The 19,398-nt window shown below is 36.1% G+C and overlaps 1 protein-coding gene across 1 annotated transcript in view; it reads right to left on the bottom strand.

Moving 5' to 3' along the window:
* The window catches only part of LOC112991965 (adhesion G-protein coupled receptor V1), a 294,714-nt gene that overhangs the window by 236,328 nt on the left and 38,988 nt on the right, over positions 1–19,398 (bottom strand). Inside the window, exons 12-21 of the mRNA XM_064499907.1 lie at positions 17,869–18,045; positions 16,586–16,809; positions 9,012–9,044; positions 7,178–7,304; positions 6,906–7,091; positions 4,841–5,021; positions 4,198–4,361; positions 3,420–3,543; positions 2,778–3,044; positions 68–194 (exon numbers count right to left, since the gene is read on the bottom strand). Of these exons, the coding sequence (XP_064355977.1) occupies positions 68–194; positions 2,778–3,044; positions 3,420–3,543; positions 4,198–4,361; positions 4,841–5,021; positions 6,906–7,091; positions 7,178–7,304; positions 9,012–9,044; positions 16,586–16,809; positions 17,869–18,045 (1,610 nt within the window). The remainder of the gene's footprint in view (positions 1–67; positions 195–2,777; positions 3,045–3,419; positions 3,544–4,197; positions 4,362–4,840; positions 5,022–6,905; positions 7,092–7,177; positions 7,305–9,011; positions 9,045–16,585; positions 16,810–17,868; positions 18,046–19,398) is intronic.

Here is a 19,398-nt window from a genome sequence, read left to right on the forward strand (position 1 = left end):
ATTACCCACAAAGCACCATATGATACAGTTCCAAAAAGTGCAGAGATATTATTTAAAACTTACTTACAGAAAAGCATTACTTTTGCCTTCTTCCACTGGCTTGTCTATAGGTTCCAAGGAGAAAATTCCATTAGGATCATCATTTGCTTCAATAATAACTGTAGCCATTCCAGCCTTAAAGATTACAGTGTCTCCTAAAAAGAGGGTAATTATTTATATTAACATTGGAATCAGAAATGGAAGTAACTCTAAAACCAAGAGTGTTTTCTTCTCACACCAAGTACTGTTCATGCAAACAAATAAATGCACAGGTGTAAAATAATAAAATAATAAATGAAAACCAACATTTGAGATATTCGGTAGCAGACAATTCAGAGTGAAAAATATGTATTAAATACTATATCATCCAGAAGGGAAGACACAGGATTTGCAGCAAAAATATATACGAGATGAACAGAGAAGGTGTGATTCTGGTATAATGAAAATAGCAATAGTCTTTCATATAGTTCCTGGCTAGTAGAAACAGTTGTATGAGAGGAAATATTTTGTGTTTGACCAATTGGTCAAGTCAAAAGAATAAGACATTTTCAGAGACCCCAGCCCTCCTTTAGATCTAGAGTAGAAACACTGCGTTTATGCTAAATTCAAGCTAAGAACGATGTCTAAGAGTTTACTCATGTTCGTATCACAGCATGTCTGAAAGGAAAAAATATATGATGCCTGTGAAGTAGAGGGGAAGCTAGCAGGATCTCTGTGCACAGATTAACACAGTAGGGATGTTAATCTTAACAACCTTCCTAGTTCCACAGATGTACATTGTTTCCACACCTGTCCCATTTTTCACTCAGTTTAAGAGTGTTAGACTAGCTTTTGTTCCAAATTAAATACACTGTTTCATGCTTTAACCTCACATGCTTATATCTGTATTTTCCCTGAGGTACAGAACTGCAGAACAGTTGAGGTAGGAAGAGACCTTTAGAGATCATCTAGGACAACAGTCCCAATGTCATTTTCTAAATCTGGAAAAGGGCTGTACCAATCAAGACCAATATATGTAACAGATCATAGATACAAAATCAGCTTTTTCCTTTCAGGAACTTATATAGAAATACTCCATATTCTTAGTGATTCCAGAAAAGCTGCATAACAATACAAGTCTCCTTTTAGAGCCAAGGGAGATCATGATTAACCATTCTTGTAGGACCAGTGTGCCAGAAGAAAAGTCATTATATGTTCTCTACAAAATGGTAAAAGATACTAGCAGTGGACCATGAAGAAAGTGAAGCGGAAAGAAACCACAGAAGAGGAAAATTATGGAGAAGAATCGCTTTGTCTAATGCCTTACCTAAGTTTTACGTAAAAGAATAAAATGGTTTTCTGTAAGACACTTGGGCACCACATCAAACGCCACTTGAGCTAGGGAAGCAGACTAGCTGCCCTAAAATCAGATAATTGCTTAAAATTTTCCTGTCATTTTCTGGCTGCCTACTTCCAATCATCTAAGGCAGGTTCAGTTTGAGATAACAAACTGTTGTGAGCAATTCATACACCAGCCACTGGTTGTCTACTTCAGTGTGACTTAAATCACTCTATAGCCTCCACTGACTGTAAAGATTAGATCACCATAGACTGTAATGAGAGCTAAGACATTTAGCATGCCTGTAGATACCTAAATGAAGAAATCTAATGTTACATTTCCTAATCTTGAACTGAATCCCTGGTAGTTATTCTACCTTGCGAGTCTGTCACAAAGTCCAACAAAAGGTATAGTCTGAAGGTTATCTGAGATTTTGCCTTTGTTTTATTAAGTTCAAGCTCTTCAATGTAGTCATTCTTTTGATGGCTTAATCAAATCAGTCTTTGCATTGCAAAGACTTGCAGTGCACTCACAGCCTGTTGTAACCACTCAGCTATGGAATCATAAATTACAACTGAAGAGTGGTAAATCATTAAAACTTGCTAATAAAATCGCAAGTGAGTCTCCCACTAAATCTTTAGTTTTAGAGGTGGGAGTGCTTATTAACCAAGCAAGCACAGGGAAACTAACATATTTCTTATACTTGATTTATATTTTCTTATCAATATTACCCAACAGTCACGGTTTATTCCATGACACCTATTTCACAAATAGGAGGAAGTACACTTAATAGTTTTGTATCATTTTTTAGTAGGTGAGAATGCCAAAAAAAATACAGAAAGACAGTGTTATTTCTAAGGTCCACTGGGTAACTTGTAATGTATGTTTCTGTTTAGATAAGACCTTATAAAACTGTAATGACAGGTTAAAGAAAAAAAAGTATGCATTTCACTACTATAGAAAGGAAGCAGACACCAATTTCTATGCCCTTTCTGCAAAACAAGGCAGCTCTGAGGTTGTTTTTATAAAAATCAGGTAGTTGCCCAGTATACTCTGGAGAACCAAAAAATCCAAAAGAACCTCTCCTTCCCTAAGACTGCTGCAGTACTGAAATTCTTCAGCCCTGTGTTTCTGTAGTCAAGTCAAAACCCCATCTAATTTGGAGCGTTTACATTTAAAAAGAGACTCTCACTCTAGTTATTGCTACAGAAAAGGTCTCAGCAATATCTCCAGATTTTTGTTTCAAGATAAACAATTCAAGATGAAAATCCAAACACACTGTGTACTGTGATTGTATATAAATGTTGATGCAAATAATCCTTGTCAAAAATGTATCAATTCATCATAAGGCCAAACAGATAAGAAACTGCAGCAAAACAAAGTGCCAGTTACTATACCCACATGAAATCATTACTTTTACCTGTAGAATTCAAAAGGATGATATAAAATGTTTCGTCTGTTTCAGGGACATCATCATCATTAATATATACAGATAAGTTCTGTTCTCTTTCTCCAACATCAAACAAAAGGACGCTGCTCCTTCCACTGGGAACAAAGTCTCCCTCTTCAGCTGTTGCCTCTCCATTAAGAGTAATATACTGGACCGCAATAGCAATATCAGCAGATCTATTCCTTTGGACTGTAAAGTTTGCAACACTCCCTTCTTGAACCCTCAGTGTCAGAGGTTCTGAAAATACAAAAGCAACAAATTTACCTAAGTTCAAGCCTGAGTTCCTTACATTTGACTTATTTGATTAATCTTCCTGGAGGATTCCTCAATGAAACAGAAGGCCTATTTGGTAAAGGTTATGGAAATACTTGCAGGTACAAGAGTATATTCTTGTAGCTAGCCACCTAACCAATCTCAACATCAACAAAGGGAACCATAAAATGAACTAAGCAGGGGTTCTGAAGGAAACAAATACAAATTTAACACAACAAAAACATGGAAGTTTTGCACTAGCTCCATTGGGATAAAGATTTCTCAACAATCTGGCCTGTGATTAAAATATGTTTTGGGTAATAAAAATATTTTACCTATAAAAAACAGTAAAAATCTAACCTGCAAAATAAATGGGGTCATCATTCCTTGCAATCTGTAAAATTGCACTCGTTATATTGCCCAGTCTGGCTCCACCAGTAGCATTGAATAAGTTGATGATGAATACTTCCATTTCTTCAGGTAGCTAAGAGAGAAAGCAATACAAAGTAAATTTCTTTCATGCAAACAGTGAAGAAATTAAAATGAACAGCGGACAAGGTTAACAAGCCAGAGATTTTGGAGTGATGGTTTTTATTCATCGATCCTTAAAGTGTGTCAAGGCGGATGACAAATGATAGTTTATATAGTTACAAATAAATCATCAATCTAAAATCCTTGTAAATAATTCCCTTTACCTCCACTGTGGTACAGATGGGGCAAAAGTTATCTTGCAGCTTCCTGCTTCTGATACATGGAATTTATTTTTACAGTTTTATTTATTCATTATTAGCTATTCTCAGTCTTTATTATACCACTTATATATAACAACATATAAGGTTGAAGGTAAGATTTCAGCTATCAAGACAGGAGTTGTGTTCAAATGAACTTTTCTATCTTAAAATTTAACTATATTATAATTATTCTCAGCTTCTAACTTTTTTGTTTGGAGGTATGCACAGCTTCTGAAACTGTTTAATAATTGAAGCAATCTCAGTTGTACCCACCTATTTTTATTTTTGCTACAGGTACTTATCAGCTTCTTCAGAAATAGACATTCACTCCTTCTCCTTAAATTTTAATGTTTCGGCAGTTACCCTCTGTCCCATATCCCACACCAAAATGCCGTAAAAATATTTACCTCATCTGGCAGTGAGTAAACAGTGATGTTTTTTGAAAACTCCAGGTTATCAAAGAAAATAGTCCCTTTTTCTGGATAGATGTCATTGGTACATGCTGGATCAACAACCCAAGCCACGCTAACGTTGCCATAGTTTCCTTGGTTTCTTACGATTCTGTAAGCTGCTACAAAATGCAAACATACACAGTCAACAGCAAAGCTGAGGAAAAACCAAGGAAAAAGGAAAGAAAATAATACGCAAATTCATTACCGGCAAAAACAATAATATGTGAGAACACTACATGAAAGGATACCCATTATTAAATCCATTCAAATTTGCCCATGACTGGATATCATTAAAAAAAAAAAAAAAAAAAAAAGCAAGCAGGTAGTCAGAAGGTTTACCTCTACTCTTAAAACCTACCTTGCAAAATTCCGTGCACTTTCAGCTTTTGTAATTCCTATAGAAGTTGAGGACTACCAAATTTTGCACAGAACAATACTTCATATATTTAAGCCTTAACTGTACAATTACATAAATACTTTTCCAGTAGGACAGATACATATGTCTAATTGTTTAGAACCTAGAAAAACTTAACTAAAAAGTTACATGCACTTTATGTTAAGAATGGGTATAGCAGTAACTTTAACAAAAAAGAATTACCAGCATAGATGATTTCTCCTTTACTTTCCTTTATTGTTACTGTTAGTTCATCAGGCAGAAACTGAATTATACCATGTGGATCATCATTCTTCAGAATGGTTATATTGACCCTTGTGGCATTTCCCAGCTTGCCAGGCATTTCACTGTAGCCGCTGAGTACCACACAATAGGTCTCATCCAGCTAGAAGAGGGAAACTTGGTCAGATTAAGAACACATGTTCAACACTCATATCATAAAGAAAATGGATTGTAGTCCATAGTCACTACCCAGGCAGAAAGAGAAACAAATGTAAAGAAGAGGAAATCATATGCTTTCCAGGGTAACTTCTACACACACAATGCATTTGTACATTCCCATAGGATGAAAGACATTATTCAAACTTTCTGTCTTTGACAGCACAACCATTTGCTCCAAAAATCTAGCATTACTATAAGCAAAGGCTTTTGATGTGTACTTAACTTAGAATCACATCAATTCATTACTACAAATATATTTGTAATACTCCTCAAAAGATAAGTGTTCTGTTCCCTAAGATTTGTTAACATTTGTTTTCTCTGTTACATAGCAAGTGAACAAAAAGACTTTAAAGCCATTGACAGTGTAATAATTTAGAAACAATGCATCAGTTTGCTTTATTAATCTATGGGACTTTGTGCTTCATATATTTCCAGGAGATCTGTGCCAGGTAATGCTTCAGAGATCAAAAAAAAAAAAAAAAAAAGATTGAATCCACATATTTATAAGTCCACCACTAGGCTGAACTGGGGAGCACTGTAGCAGGTGGCTACTACAAATAAAAAAAGGGGGGGGAGGAGGGGGGAAGTGGTTCTTCACACAAACTACAATTAAACAATGGAATTCTATACTACAGAACGTTACGGACACTAGAAGTTATGTGGGTTTAAAACATAATTCTACCAATTCACAGAAGAAAAATCCACTGAGCATTAGTAAACACAAAGACACAACCTCTTGTTCAGAACATTTTCTGGACTGCAGATCATTGGACCCTGGAAAGGCATTCTGAAGAAAAGGCATTATATACTTGTCCTGTTCACATATTTTTTTCTATCTATCTGCCTTTGGCCACTTTTGGAGAGAGTATTGGATAAATGGATATTTCTTTTAATCCTGACACAACAGTTCTGATTTTTTAACAGAGAATCTCAGCCAGTATGATGTAGCTAGTCTCATAATACTCATGTAAAGCAGAGAAGTAATTCTACCTCAATGTAAAGATGAAGAACTGAAGGCTAGATCTTAAAAAGAACTTGGTGCTTTAGTGACCAACTTTTACTTGCTTAACTTATGTACCTGGCTTCTGTAGTGGAATTCAGACTCTTTTTACATCTCTTCCCTGCAGAGTGTGTAGAGAAAATAACCTTGAAGTTCTACAGCAGCCTATGCCATTAGGCTTATCAGGGTTGCTGTGATCTCTTCATTTCTTGGTCAAAGGATCCTCCACTCATCCTTCAGTCCAGGACTGATGATCATCTGGTCCTATGACAAATCATTAACCTGCCTAAAAAGCTTTTTGTACTTTGCAAGGTTAGGTTTCTGACAGATTGGTTCTGTCTGCTTATGCAAAAGTGGCATGGGAATGTTTATGCAAAGGTGAGGAAGAGTGTAGGATCATATCACCTATGATTTTTATTAGCTTATGCTGTGGTGGAACCACAACTTCCAGACGGATTCCAGAACAGCCCATACACAGAAAAGGGAACTGGCTACAGAGGAGCAGAAAGCAAACATGAAGGACAGAAATGCACCCAAAATGCTGCATCTCTCTGGGATTAAAAAAAAAGAAGTATCATAGAATTATTCAGGCAAACCTGACAAGACCTGCTTTGTACTGATGACATGTATAACGCTTTCATGTAGTGCATGACTGTCTTATAGACCTTTTAGTCACTCTTCCTCTATTTCTTTCTCACATGTAACAAAAGAAAGCCCGGAACTGTTACAGAAAAACTGGTAATATTTACACATGAATCCATCTATATTTTAAGAACTGTCAAACTAAAATGCCTGTGAATATTAAAGAGAGAAAGTATTAAATTTTACCTCTGGAATCCCATCCATCCTTGTCAGTAAAGTAATTATGATCTCTTTTTCACCAGGCTTGAACTCCAGAATTCCTGTGCTTCCATAAAACTCATTACTGTCTCTTGGTTCTACAGTGTAGCGTAGAAACTGTCTGATAAGACTTCCTCTAGAGCGAACAATCTGCAGTTCAACGGACTCCCCTTCCTGTTAAAAAGAAAACCAGCATTTTTCTAGCACTCTGCTAAACTATGTTGTCCATAATGATTAAGAGAAATTACTGAAATACTTACCTTGATACTGTAGGGACCTCTAGAAGAAGAAGAAAATTCAAACACTCCTCCTGGATCATCATTTTCCAAAATAATAATTTCACAACTAGTAAACCCAGATTTCAGTATTTGATTTTCTACACTAACCCTGAAAAAGGAAGGTAAGAGTTATTTTTGAGTGGCAATTTTGTTTTGCAATTAAATCCACAACTATGCAAACAATAGCAAAATAGTGATGAATCTGGTTAATAAATTATGAAAACCAATGACTACCTGCAAAGAATAAAATAAAACAAACACGGCACAGCATTAGAATATTTTTTCCATTTGTAGAAATTTTGCTTCTGAAGTATCTTTGTTTTCTGGTTAGTTATTATAATTGGTGGCTCTGTTCTTTTAATCATACATGCACGTAACATCCAGGAAAAGAAAAAGAATTGTGTAAATGAAAAGTTAAATTTAGTATTAATTTGTACTTGGATCAAAGCATAAGGGATATTCCAAAAATCACTTAAATAATCTGATATTCCATTAATAATCACACATTTCCAATCTTACTCTACTCTCTGAAGTTTACCGTTGTCGTAAACAGGCAGAGACTCACTCCTTAACATTATGGATTTTACCCTCACCTGTGCCTTAACCTCCATTCTGCATTATATGGAGAACACCTATAGGATTTTACTCTGGCTCTAATTAGCGTTAGACCTACCCTGTGTAGCTTATCAGACCCATTCCCTCTTTTCCTTACTTCCTGACAAACCCTCTAGCTCAATGGCACAGACCCTAAGTATATGTGACCAAATAGCGTTCCTCCTGGTGGAGCACGTCTCTCCCTTGGCTACTGCTAATGTCATCTTGACCTTACTCAGTGGCAAAACCAGGCCATATCTGATAACAGAAGGAAACCTTGCGCATTTCTTACATTTATTTCCTCAGAGACAATATTTTTCAATGACACTGTTTTAAGCTTCATGTAACATTAAAAATGCCAGACAGAGTACTATTGTAGGATGCACTGTGAATGCACTTTCAGATGGACAGTTTGGATGTTGCTTATGACATGTTGTTTCATGTAATTTGATTCTTCTGCATCTCCCATGTGCATCTCCTTATATTTTCAAAGAAATTTTGGTCTTGCATATTGTGCATACTTTTCTTCTTCCACAGTACGACCACTCAGATTTCACCAAACGCTATTTTACGGGGAAAGAAATGTTTTGTGTGATCTATTATATCTAATATATGAAATTAAGTCCAGAATTGTGTCCAGGAACATTCCATAAATAACTTAAAACAAACCTCTTTTTATTCACCTGACCTACAGTGAAGCCTACAAAACAGTATATAAGATAAAAAGCGGCAAATATCTATTCAATAGGGTAACTTGTCCATGTTTGTTACATATTAAAAATGTATATCGGTGTAAACAACAACATGATAACATAAAATATATGTAGGTTATTCAAAAACTAAATGATTTTTCTCATTTTTGACTACAGAAAACTTCTTTGGTGTAACTCCAGTCAGTTCAATCATTTAGCCGAGGCAAAGTGTTCGTGGCAATTTAAAGCAAGTAATCCACTGTCGCATCAAACGCTCAAATATCAAATACTGAGCCATGCATTCATAACTTTTATCATTCACAGATCCAAGGTAAAGAAATGCCTTCAAGCCGGAACCCCATGCCATCAAATGAAACACCAAAGGGGAAGCATGCATTGCCTGAGGAGGTTAAAAAGGCACGACTCTTTTAAGAGGAAAATAAGTGATAAAGACAGATTCTGTCCAAACCCACGACTTTTTTAAAAAAGTGTTGATTCACTGAAGACAAAACACAGTTCACTGCACTTACCCAAAGTACACGACAAACCTTTCTGTCTCTACCCTGTCAATACAGAAAGAAAAAAAGGGAATGGGGAAAGGAATGGAAGTGCAATTTGCCAGAATTTCAATAATACTAATCTTAGAAAAGAAAAATAATAAAGCAAAACTCTTTTTCGCTTTTCCAAAAAGCTAATAGTGTTCACTTTATGGGAACCCTACTTGCTTGGCATTTTCCTGTTGACAAACGTTAGCAAGAGGTTTGACAGTTTCCACTTTGGGGGAGACGACCCAATGATCAATTCAGCATGTAAAGACCCATTCAAGGCATTCCCTACCAAACCCTGCTCCAAGAGCTCCAAGAGCATGCTCACAAATTGCAGCAGCTGAGTAAATTTTATTTACCTTTTACATATTTGTAACTACTTAGCGCTTTCAATTACAAAAAAAAAAAAAAAAGAAAAGAAAAAAACCCCTACATGCCCCTATGATATATTATTTCATAAATCTGCCAAAATAGTGACATAAATTGATAGACATAGTGGGAGTTGTAATAGGTACATATCAAAAACTGCTCTGGCAGGAAATCACATCAAAACTTACTTAGGACAATTTTTCCTTAATTAGATCAGCAAAATAAAATGCACAAAAGAAAAGAGCATTTTCTAATCTCTCAATTGGTTCAATTTTAGTCAAGCACTTAAAATTATCACATCTAGTCAGATGAACAGACAGCATTATTCTGCAATGGCAATAGTGCATTTTGGCTTTGTTAATCTGAAATAGACATATTTGATATAAAATTTGTATCTTATATCAAAATATCATAAACAAATAACCACAACACATACAAAGTAAAATTCAGACTCAAATAATGTCAAAGGGAATATAAATTCTAATTCACTGTAGATAAGAATTCACTCAAAATTTTGAGAAAATAAAGTAAATACATTTGCAGACACAGTCTTTTAAATAGGGAAACTGAATTAGTGGAAATTTGTCATTGCTTTCTAGCAAGGCTAGATTTTAGATACTATATATGCTGACATTCTCCCTTCCTTCAGAAGCATATGCAAAAGTATTCCAAAAACAGCAATGCCTTAAATACAATAAAAAGAAGAAAGAGAAAATTCCAGAGTTGGTAACGCTAAGAGTTATATATTATTCTAATATATATATATGAATACAAATAAACCATAATGATAAGTTTTCGAGATGTATGTCCAAGCTTAAGTATTCAAGACGCAATAATACATCAGAAACTGAAAGGTCACACCAGAAATAATATCCCTTTCAGCTTCATAGAGTTACATTGAATAAGTCCAAATATAACCAAGACAAAAAAATTCTGTTAAGATGAACTGAGGAGTACTGCTGGGTTCTAATAGCATGTTGTAATACACATTGGTAACAGCATAAAAATCCAGAGGGCAACACAAACGAAATAGTCTCAAGGTATCGTGAGGTCTGCACCTCCAGGTGTTCTTTGAAAGGACTGAGAATAGATTACTACTTTGAAAAAGTCATAGTGACAGTTGCATGGGAAGCTAGAGAACTTTCAGTTTAGAAAGTGAGGCAAGTAGTAAGATTCAGCCCATCATCTACTAAAGAAAACCATTGTTCAGAAGGTTTCTCCATCCAAGTCCCATTTCTATCACTGCTCTGACACATTAGATGTTTTGAAAAACTAATGTATTAGCCTATGCAAAAATGGAATAGAAGCACCTAGGTTTAGATTTCCAACTCTGCGTAGCTGTTAAGTGAACAGCTAATAGCAAACACAATAGGTTTCTAAATATCTATAGTCTAAGCTGCTCACATATAAACTCTCGTCACATAGAGTATACATCCCTACAAAAGTAAAATAAAAAAAAATCAGTAGGAAGCATGTTCAAGAAAAAAGAGAGAAACTGAATTAGGAAGGTACATTCCAAATATCCACTATCGAGTGTTCCCATAGATTTGCTTTTTTCCTAGGAAAAAAAAGAGCCTGATTTCATTCACTGTTTTGAACAATTCCATGGTAATGATTTTATGTTACTCACACTACGGTCCCACAAATTTCTGTCCACTTAATAAAATAGTATTTCTTTTGGTTCAGTGTAGCATTCACATACTTAAATTTAAGTCTATGCAAACTGGTAAGACATGGCTCAAACATTCAATTAAAGCCTTCAGCATGCTCTTTCAACTCTAATCAAGAACCATAAATACCAGTCTACATCTGTTAGGGCCCTAAATGCACTAATATGCCTTAATTGCCCCAACCAGCCTCACCTGGGGCCCCTACCCACCCCCTCTGCCCACAGCCTCAGGGGTTCCTACATTGCAAGTGTGCCTGCCTGCAGCTCTGCCACAGCCATCAGTCAATTGGGACCCTGACCCATGGGCTGACTGCCCAGCCTGGCCCCCGCAGGGCTGTCTCTGACCTTGGCTACCCTTGCTGGCCTGATCCTGACTCATGCTCCCAGCTTGACCTTGGAGTCATCATCACAAGTTGGCCTGATGCCTAGGATTGGGGGCTGCCCTTGCCTGTCCCCCCTGCCTGCCCTGCTACCTTGCTGGGGGCAGTGGGATGGAGCCTGGCCGGCAAAGCCCTGCCCTGCCGGCCCCCTCACTCCTGGCTCACTGGCCTGCAGGGAGCTGCTGGTCCATATTGTGCTCTGACAACATTCAAGAATAGCGCACAAACAAGGTATTATCAGCAATGTGCGTATACCATTCTTTTATCATGGAAGTAAATACTTCCAAATTCCATACAATACATAGGATCAGTTCAGTCCTACTTCAGTCCTTACAGTATGTGAAACCAGCCCTTTAGGTGCTCTTACATCAGAACAAAAAAAGCAATTCAGAATGCCCACAATGGTTATCTATGGACATAAAGTTCCACATTATCGTGGATTATATGCTCTAGCAGCTTTTATGATGCAATCTCAGTGTTTAACTATGTTTTCTGTCAAAGATCAGGTATAGAAAAAGCAATTTCCATATGACAAATTTAATGCAAAATGATTATTAGGGAAAGCGTATCTTAAAAAGCTTTGAAAGACACTTTTTGAAAGACACATGAGAAACTGAATTGCAACTGTAAGTCTGTATTACTATTCCTATTAAAACCATACTACTTAAAAACCTTTGTTATTTATCACAGTATCTCAGAAAAGCTGAATTCAAATTGCCTGTGGAATGTTGCTCAATTTGCTTCCTAGGTTTGTACTCAATGTTTGCCCCATCTTCAATTTTTTCAGGATTATTTACTGATTTAATTAGTGGCAGGATGTAGATCTAAAGAACAGTACTAAAGTAGGATTTGCCACATTATAAATTCCACAGTGCTTCTTACAAGAGGGAACACCTCCACTCCAGGTTTAACCCATAATGTATTTAATTTTGGAAGCTATTTTAAGTTGTGTTATTCATAGCAGGAGATGTATGATGTCATATTTTGAAAAGTAATAAAAACTAGCAGTAGGTGTCCAGTAGCACTTATTCCAACATTCTACTCCTACTTTCAAGCAACTTTTTCCCTTTCAAAACAAAGTCTGATCAAATCCTTGAAGAGAAACTCAACCTTTCACACTAAAAGAAATAATTGATATAATATCACATATATTACGTAATAGCAAATTTGCTTTAGTAAGAAAGATAAGTTTTGAAGCAGACACTAATCACAGGACAAACAAATCACCAAGCTGGGAGAAAAAACAGGTAAAAAAAATTAGCGTTTCTTTGCATCCCAGTGCAGAGGGCAACCCACAACACATAAACCTCACTTGAGCCCTGAATTAAGGCACTTAGACAGTATGCGGTGCTTTGAATGAGCCTTCTATGATTAGCTAAGTTTTTGCAATGAAGTAATCTCTTGTACACAAAAATGTTAAAAACTACCAGATATTTCACAATGAAATAGTCAAACTGTATCTTGTATTTGCAATTTTGAAAAATCACTTCATAACTCAGAGCCTCATCATTTTCTAAATAGACTCACAGACAGATTTTCAGCCTGTGGAAATTTGTATCACACCACAAAAGTCATTGGATGTATAAAAAACCTCATGCTGCTTTGGTTTTGCTATATTACATATAGTAGATTAGGATTTAGGTCACAACATGTGTATGTGTGTTGTGTGTGTGTGCTCACACATACGCACGCGCGTGTGTGTACAGGCATACCTCGTTTTATTGCGCTTTGCAGATGTTGCTGTCTTTCCAAATTGAAGGTTTGTGGTAACCCTGCATCAAGCAAGTCTATTGGTGCCATTTTTCCAAGAGCATGTGCTCACTTGACGTCTCCGTGTCACATTTTGGTAATTCTTGCAATATTTCACGCAATATTTTTTTAGACGTAATGCTATTGCACACTTAATAGACTACAGTATAGTGCAAACATAACTTATATATGCACTGGGAAACCAAAAAATTCATGTGACTTGTTTTATTGCGATATTCGCTTTATTGTGGTGGTCAGGAACTGAACCTGCAATAGCTCTGAGGTATGCCTGTATGTATATGTATCTGTTCTACTATCCTAAATAATATGACTCAAAAAATGTAAGTGCATAAGGACTGTTTAAATAGCCATTTGTTTACTTACTATCACTTTCACAAATTATAATGACTTTATCAGTATAGCGCTTATTTAAGAGTTTCCCAAATCCCCAAGGTCTCATACCATATATGAGTGAAAACACAGGCTAACCCCAGTCCCCCATTCCCTGGAGGTTCTACCCTTCCAGTCATGCCAATCACCAAATCAGTAGCTGCGTAGCTGTGCTTTAACTGAAGTGATGACAACTGCCAATAAGAGGATGCATTGCGCAGGAGGAAAGAACAACAATCAGATTTTTTTAAACTGATTTCCATTTGTGCTTACCAGGTAAAATGAACAGCCCTAGTATGTATATATGCTTTCACAAAGCATACATACAATTTCCATGGCCTGTTTCACCTACATTCAGCAAGAAGACCAAGGCCTTTTCTTTGTCATACAGATTTCACTACAGACATCTGGCTTTATTTATGTTTGGTCTCAATTCAGGCCTATTCAGATATGGCAGGCACTCAACCTGAAGCTGCTCCTAAAAAAAAAAATATGAAGAAGCTTCAGCAGGTACAAGATTGTCTTGCTTTTCTATTACCTATCTGTCTTCTTTGCAAGCATATTCTTGACAGTATACATTGGCCTTTGTTTTGTGGACATAATTAGGAATTATTTTTAACTTCTATGGCCTATGGAGGGAGGCCATAGAGCAAGAGAGGAAAATACTACTTACAATGCCTTGAAAATTTCTTTCATAGATATGGATGCAATTAAAGCTCTTGTTTAAAATGTAAACTGCCTTAAAAACATTACTAAGTTGTAATTAACACAACCTTGACAGAACTAACAGAACTACTTATTGTGACTATTTTATCCATGCTATTACAAACTGTAATAAGTATAATGATCATGAACATATTTCTATATCTATACTTCCATTAAAGTTCTCACATGCTCTGTTTTCCTAGAAACTGATGCTACAACTTATAGAACAGTACAAACAGATCCACAGCACAGTGCACCTTTGTTTTCATTCTAATTCACTACTACTGTGAGATGCTGGCTGCCAGCCTTGGAAACTGAACTCTTTTGTTCATTCAGAGAATAGAAACCATGCAGAAAGCAATAGTGCAAGCTTACACTCATAACCATGCCAGTATCCTTCAACCTTGATTTGAAGAGTCATCTCTAGTACTAAAAAGATGATATACGCAGTTATTTCATTCTCGGCTGGTGCTAATGTTAAAGTCGCCGGATTTCACCCATAGGCTTGAGGGATACTAGCCAGATCTAGAGAAAAAATTAAATTTTATCTCTTCCTCATTCACTGCTTTTTCTAGTCCAGGCCACCTGTTCCTTTCTTCAGTCTCTGACCTTGCCAAGTGTGGGAAAGCTGCTTACTGTTGGCATGCTTTTCACTAGCCACTTGATCAGCAGAACCTGCTACCCCCACCAGACATAGCAGAAGCAGAACAGTGGTTATATTTGTCCAGCTGCCAGTTCAATCCTTATGATAGCCATCATTTTTAAGGCACAGCCTAGGGTCTCTGACCAGAATAAGTAGCAGAAGGCCGTCATTTCACACATATGCACTGCTGTCAGAATTGAAAAAGTTGCCCTTGTACAGTACCCACTTCCTCTCTCTACATTATTTGTTTCCTTACCTTCCCCTTAGCATTCTTGGCCACCTTAAGTAATTTCTTCACAACTTTAATCAGCATTTCTAACCTTAGTTTTCCCCCTTATCCCAGAAACTCTAATGAATTCCTTGCTGCCAAATAGTTTCATCTGCAAGAAGAAAAGTAGAGAACTCCTTACAATAATATCTATTTCTTTTTGTCTTGAACAGGTTTGCCTTTTAAATGTAATGGAGTAGCCAAAGTAGAACAAAGTAACATGTTCTGCACTAAATGTATCTTCCAGCCAGCTTTTACTGAGGCAGGCCAACCCTGCAATAGAAAAACACCTTTCTTTTGCAGCAGAATAACATTTAAAAAACAGGCTTTCCAAACCAGGATCTTCCAATAATTAGCAACAGCTTGAGAAGCTGGTTGCCTACTGTTTGATAGTGTGCAATTGTCATGAGTATCTGCTGTTGAAGTTCCCAATACCTACTTTACACTTCTGTGAATTCTTCTTATGCATAAGGTAAAGACTATGGAAGTTCTGGGTGTCATATGTGGATGTTGCTGCTCGCAGATCCCTAGAAAAAAATACTGGTATGTTTCCAGCAAAACTGGAAAAATGTTTCTTAAATTAACAGAAGGTAGAAGAGCAAGCCTAGTGGTATTTCTAAGCTACATATATAACCAGGTTGTTAGAAGCAGGACAGAAGATACAGCCAAGATTCTGTTGTTGTAGGGTAATTCAAAGAGTGAGTATGCTCCTGGATATACACTAACTAAAGTAGTCTGAGTAATGTCCAAGTGCAGATAATAGGATCTCCTGAGGTTCATTCCAACCTGGATTATCCTATGATCCTGATCCAATGCAGAAGGGAGACTAGAATACTGTGTTTCAGAAACACCATTATTATCTCTGTAACAGATGACTGCAGTAATAGTCACTCTGAGCTATTTCTGAAGCTAAGAGTTGTGATGGAAGTATCTAATTATCAAGAACGAGCAATACTGAACACACAGCTCAAACAAGTAAAAAGCTGCTCTAATTCCTCAATGGCAACCTAGATATAAATGCTTTTCTGACAGAAAACCAGTTCTGTACTGCTTTCTACTTTTCACTTAGTATATCTCACTAAGCATTCCATTTCTGTAAAAAAAAAATTGTTAAAATCAAGAACTATAACAAACGATCAAAGCTGAAATAAGAACTTTCTAAATAGCACACACACAATACTTTCATCAAAACGAAAAGAAGAATAAGTCATTAGGTAATAAATATGACATAGTTTCTTACGTTTATCTCCAGTCAAAGAAGAGCCCATACGCAGCCTGAATCAAGGGCCTAACGTTCCTAAAGGCATTTATCAACACAATGCATGCAACACCTTACATATAAATTATTATAGTTGATCCATATGAATATAGACTATGGTACAATACCTGTCCAAAGTCAATAAAACAGTTTCATTCATTTCAGGTGTATCATCAGGTTTAATAGTAATGTTGATTGTAGTATCACTTTGTCCAGGTAGGAACACAACGGAGCCATTAAAAGGACTTATATCATCATGTGTTACTGCTTTTTGATTAAGACCAGAAGGTTTCAAACTCCAGAACACAGTTGCTTGACCATCAGTCCCATCTCTATGCAATACAATGGAAACCTTTAAAAACAGGAAACTGTCACTACTTGTGAAAGTAAATACAGAAACAATTACTCCCTCGCAAATTAATATTCGACTATGAGCCTCAAAACGTTCAGCCTGTTTTTTTACTCATACCTATGTGTATTAGGTATAGCACCTACGAAATCAATGATGTTATCTCAATGAACATATATACTAAACCTAATCCTTTTCATCATTTACCAAAGCTATAAATTTAGAGAATAGAGAAGGAAGAAAATAAATGTTTTACAGCTTATTCATATGACAAATCACTAAGCAATCATAAATACAATAAGCTTTGTGTGACTGATTTAACCAGTGCTCACTTCTTCAAGACATAAAATAGACTTTAAATATAATTACCATAATTTTACTTGGTCATTAGAGTACAGTCTCATCATGTAATCTGTTTAAGGCAATTAGCAGTCTTAATTTGAAAAATTAAAAGTTATCTGATTCAGAATCTGTGGGAAGATTTCAATAAAGACAACTAAAGAAAAAACAAAAATGTAGGAAAAAAATTTTATAAAAGTTTCCCCAGCCTGAGCTAAAGCACTCAGATGGATTGCAATGCTTTTTAAAATGTTTCTTTGGGTTCTGAGAAACCTGAAAAGCAAAACCATTGAAGAACGTGCCCAGATAGCAAATTATATGTTCATGTGCAAGCCAGTCAACTATAAGACTCACAGCCACTTCCATCAAGTTTATGAAATCAGCCCTGCTTTACACGACTACCTTCTGAGTGGGCGAGAGAAACAAAAATTGTCTACAGTATACTTTGTTGTGTGAGTGTCAATGGCTAACTGGATGGTCGCATGGATACCAAAAGCCAACCTGACTATTCTGATAATTACCAACAGATTACTTCAGTGCTTATTTTTATAAGCACTTTTCTGCTTGTAGTTTTTAAAGCAAGAGAATGTTTGGGATCAGAAATAAACATTGAGGGAGGATTTTCTTCATATTACCACTCAAATGCTACAATGAATTTAGCCAACTTTGCTTTCTCCAAAGAAATTTTCCGTGATAAGGGACAATATAAATAGGCTTACTTACCACTGTAGCAGGGGAATCTTCTGGTTCAGAAAGAATAATTGGAAGATTGCTAGTAAAGCCAATTTCTCCATTTGCGATATCTGGAGTAATCCTCAGAGAAATATTTCGAATCTCACCTAATCTGGGACTCACCGGTGGGACCACAGGTATTCTATTCACCAGCTCAACTCTTTCCAGCTGTAAGAAAAAGTAACACAAAACTGAGAAACAAGATGCCTTGGTATCAAGCAGGAGCAATTTTGGCATTTCAGAATAATTTTCATATGCAACAAGCAAAATGTGCCCAGAAAAAAATTTATCATACTAGCACTATTGCTGTTAGAAAAATCATAGAAGTAAATGTGTCAAGTAAATGGAAGTGGATATTGTTGAGCTTTGCCAGAAGAATGATACACCTCATGGACAAATCATGTTAGTATAAATAATTAAACAGAGATCCAGGCACAGAGAGAGACTGAATGCATACACCTCCTCGATCAGCCTCATTTCTAGACTTGTGAACAACAATATTGATTTGATGAGTACCTTAGGCTATTGTCCTAATTTCATTTTTTGCACCATACATTGATAAAAATGTACAGAAATTTCTAGAACCATAATAATTCATGGCTTCCGATACAGCCTACTTACTGAGAAACCCATAGCTAAAGCATGATCTAGTCTTCTTTCCTCTCTCATGCAACTTTAAGTACTTTCCTATCCATTTATGATTATTACATTAGCATTTCATTCAGAACTGAAATTCGGTACAATATTTCAAAACTGTCTTCTCCTCTTGTGTTCTTGTATTTCTGATGCTCTATTGATACTAAGAGGAAATTAAAAAAAAAAAAAAAAAAATCTATCACCTTTCTTTACCTGAGCAGTATTACTAAATCTAGCAGCAGTATTGACATAACAAGGAAAGCGGGACTTGCCTGTTTAAGTATGTTTTTCAAATATTATTAATACCATGAGGTTCTGTCTACAAACATAACTACAACAAATTTTTCTGTAACTGATCTGCATACACAGATGCTGCAAATGCTTCACTGGGGCATGAAACCCTCAGTGACATTCACCTTTTAACTCCTACACAAATATTTTTTCTTGGGCTTATCAGATACTATCATACAGTAAAATTTTATTGGAAAAAATGGCCTTACTTAGATCCATATAGAAATCATGGATTATCATTTTCATTCATGATTTTTAAAGTCTTTCAATTCTTCATATCAAACTACAGATGCGTTGTACCATATTTTACACCACAACTGCTTGAGTAACACAAAAATATTTGTGTACGTTTCATTTGATGATAGATGGAAATGTTTTACAAATATTGTATTTAGCTCATTATTGAGAGTTTGAAGGGGGAATAAATTGAGGGACTTTGTGGAATACTGTTTGTGTTACTTGTTTTATAAGCTATCTTTTAAAGTAGGACCTGACTGTGCAACCAGTATGCAGGTGGATCACTGTGCATTTGTGTAGCCCAGTAAAGTTGCTTAAATACTGTAAATCTGAATACATTGTTAAGTGTGTGCTTCT

This window comes from Dromaius novaehollandiae, chromosome W, assembly GCF_036370855.1.
Source record: "Dromaius novaehollandiae isolate bDroNov1 chromosome W, bDroNov1.hap1, whole genome shotgun sequence".
Taxonomy (NCBI): Eukaryota; Metazoa; Chordata; class Aves; order Casuariiformes; family Dromaiidae; genus Dromaius; species Dromaius novaehollandiae.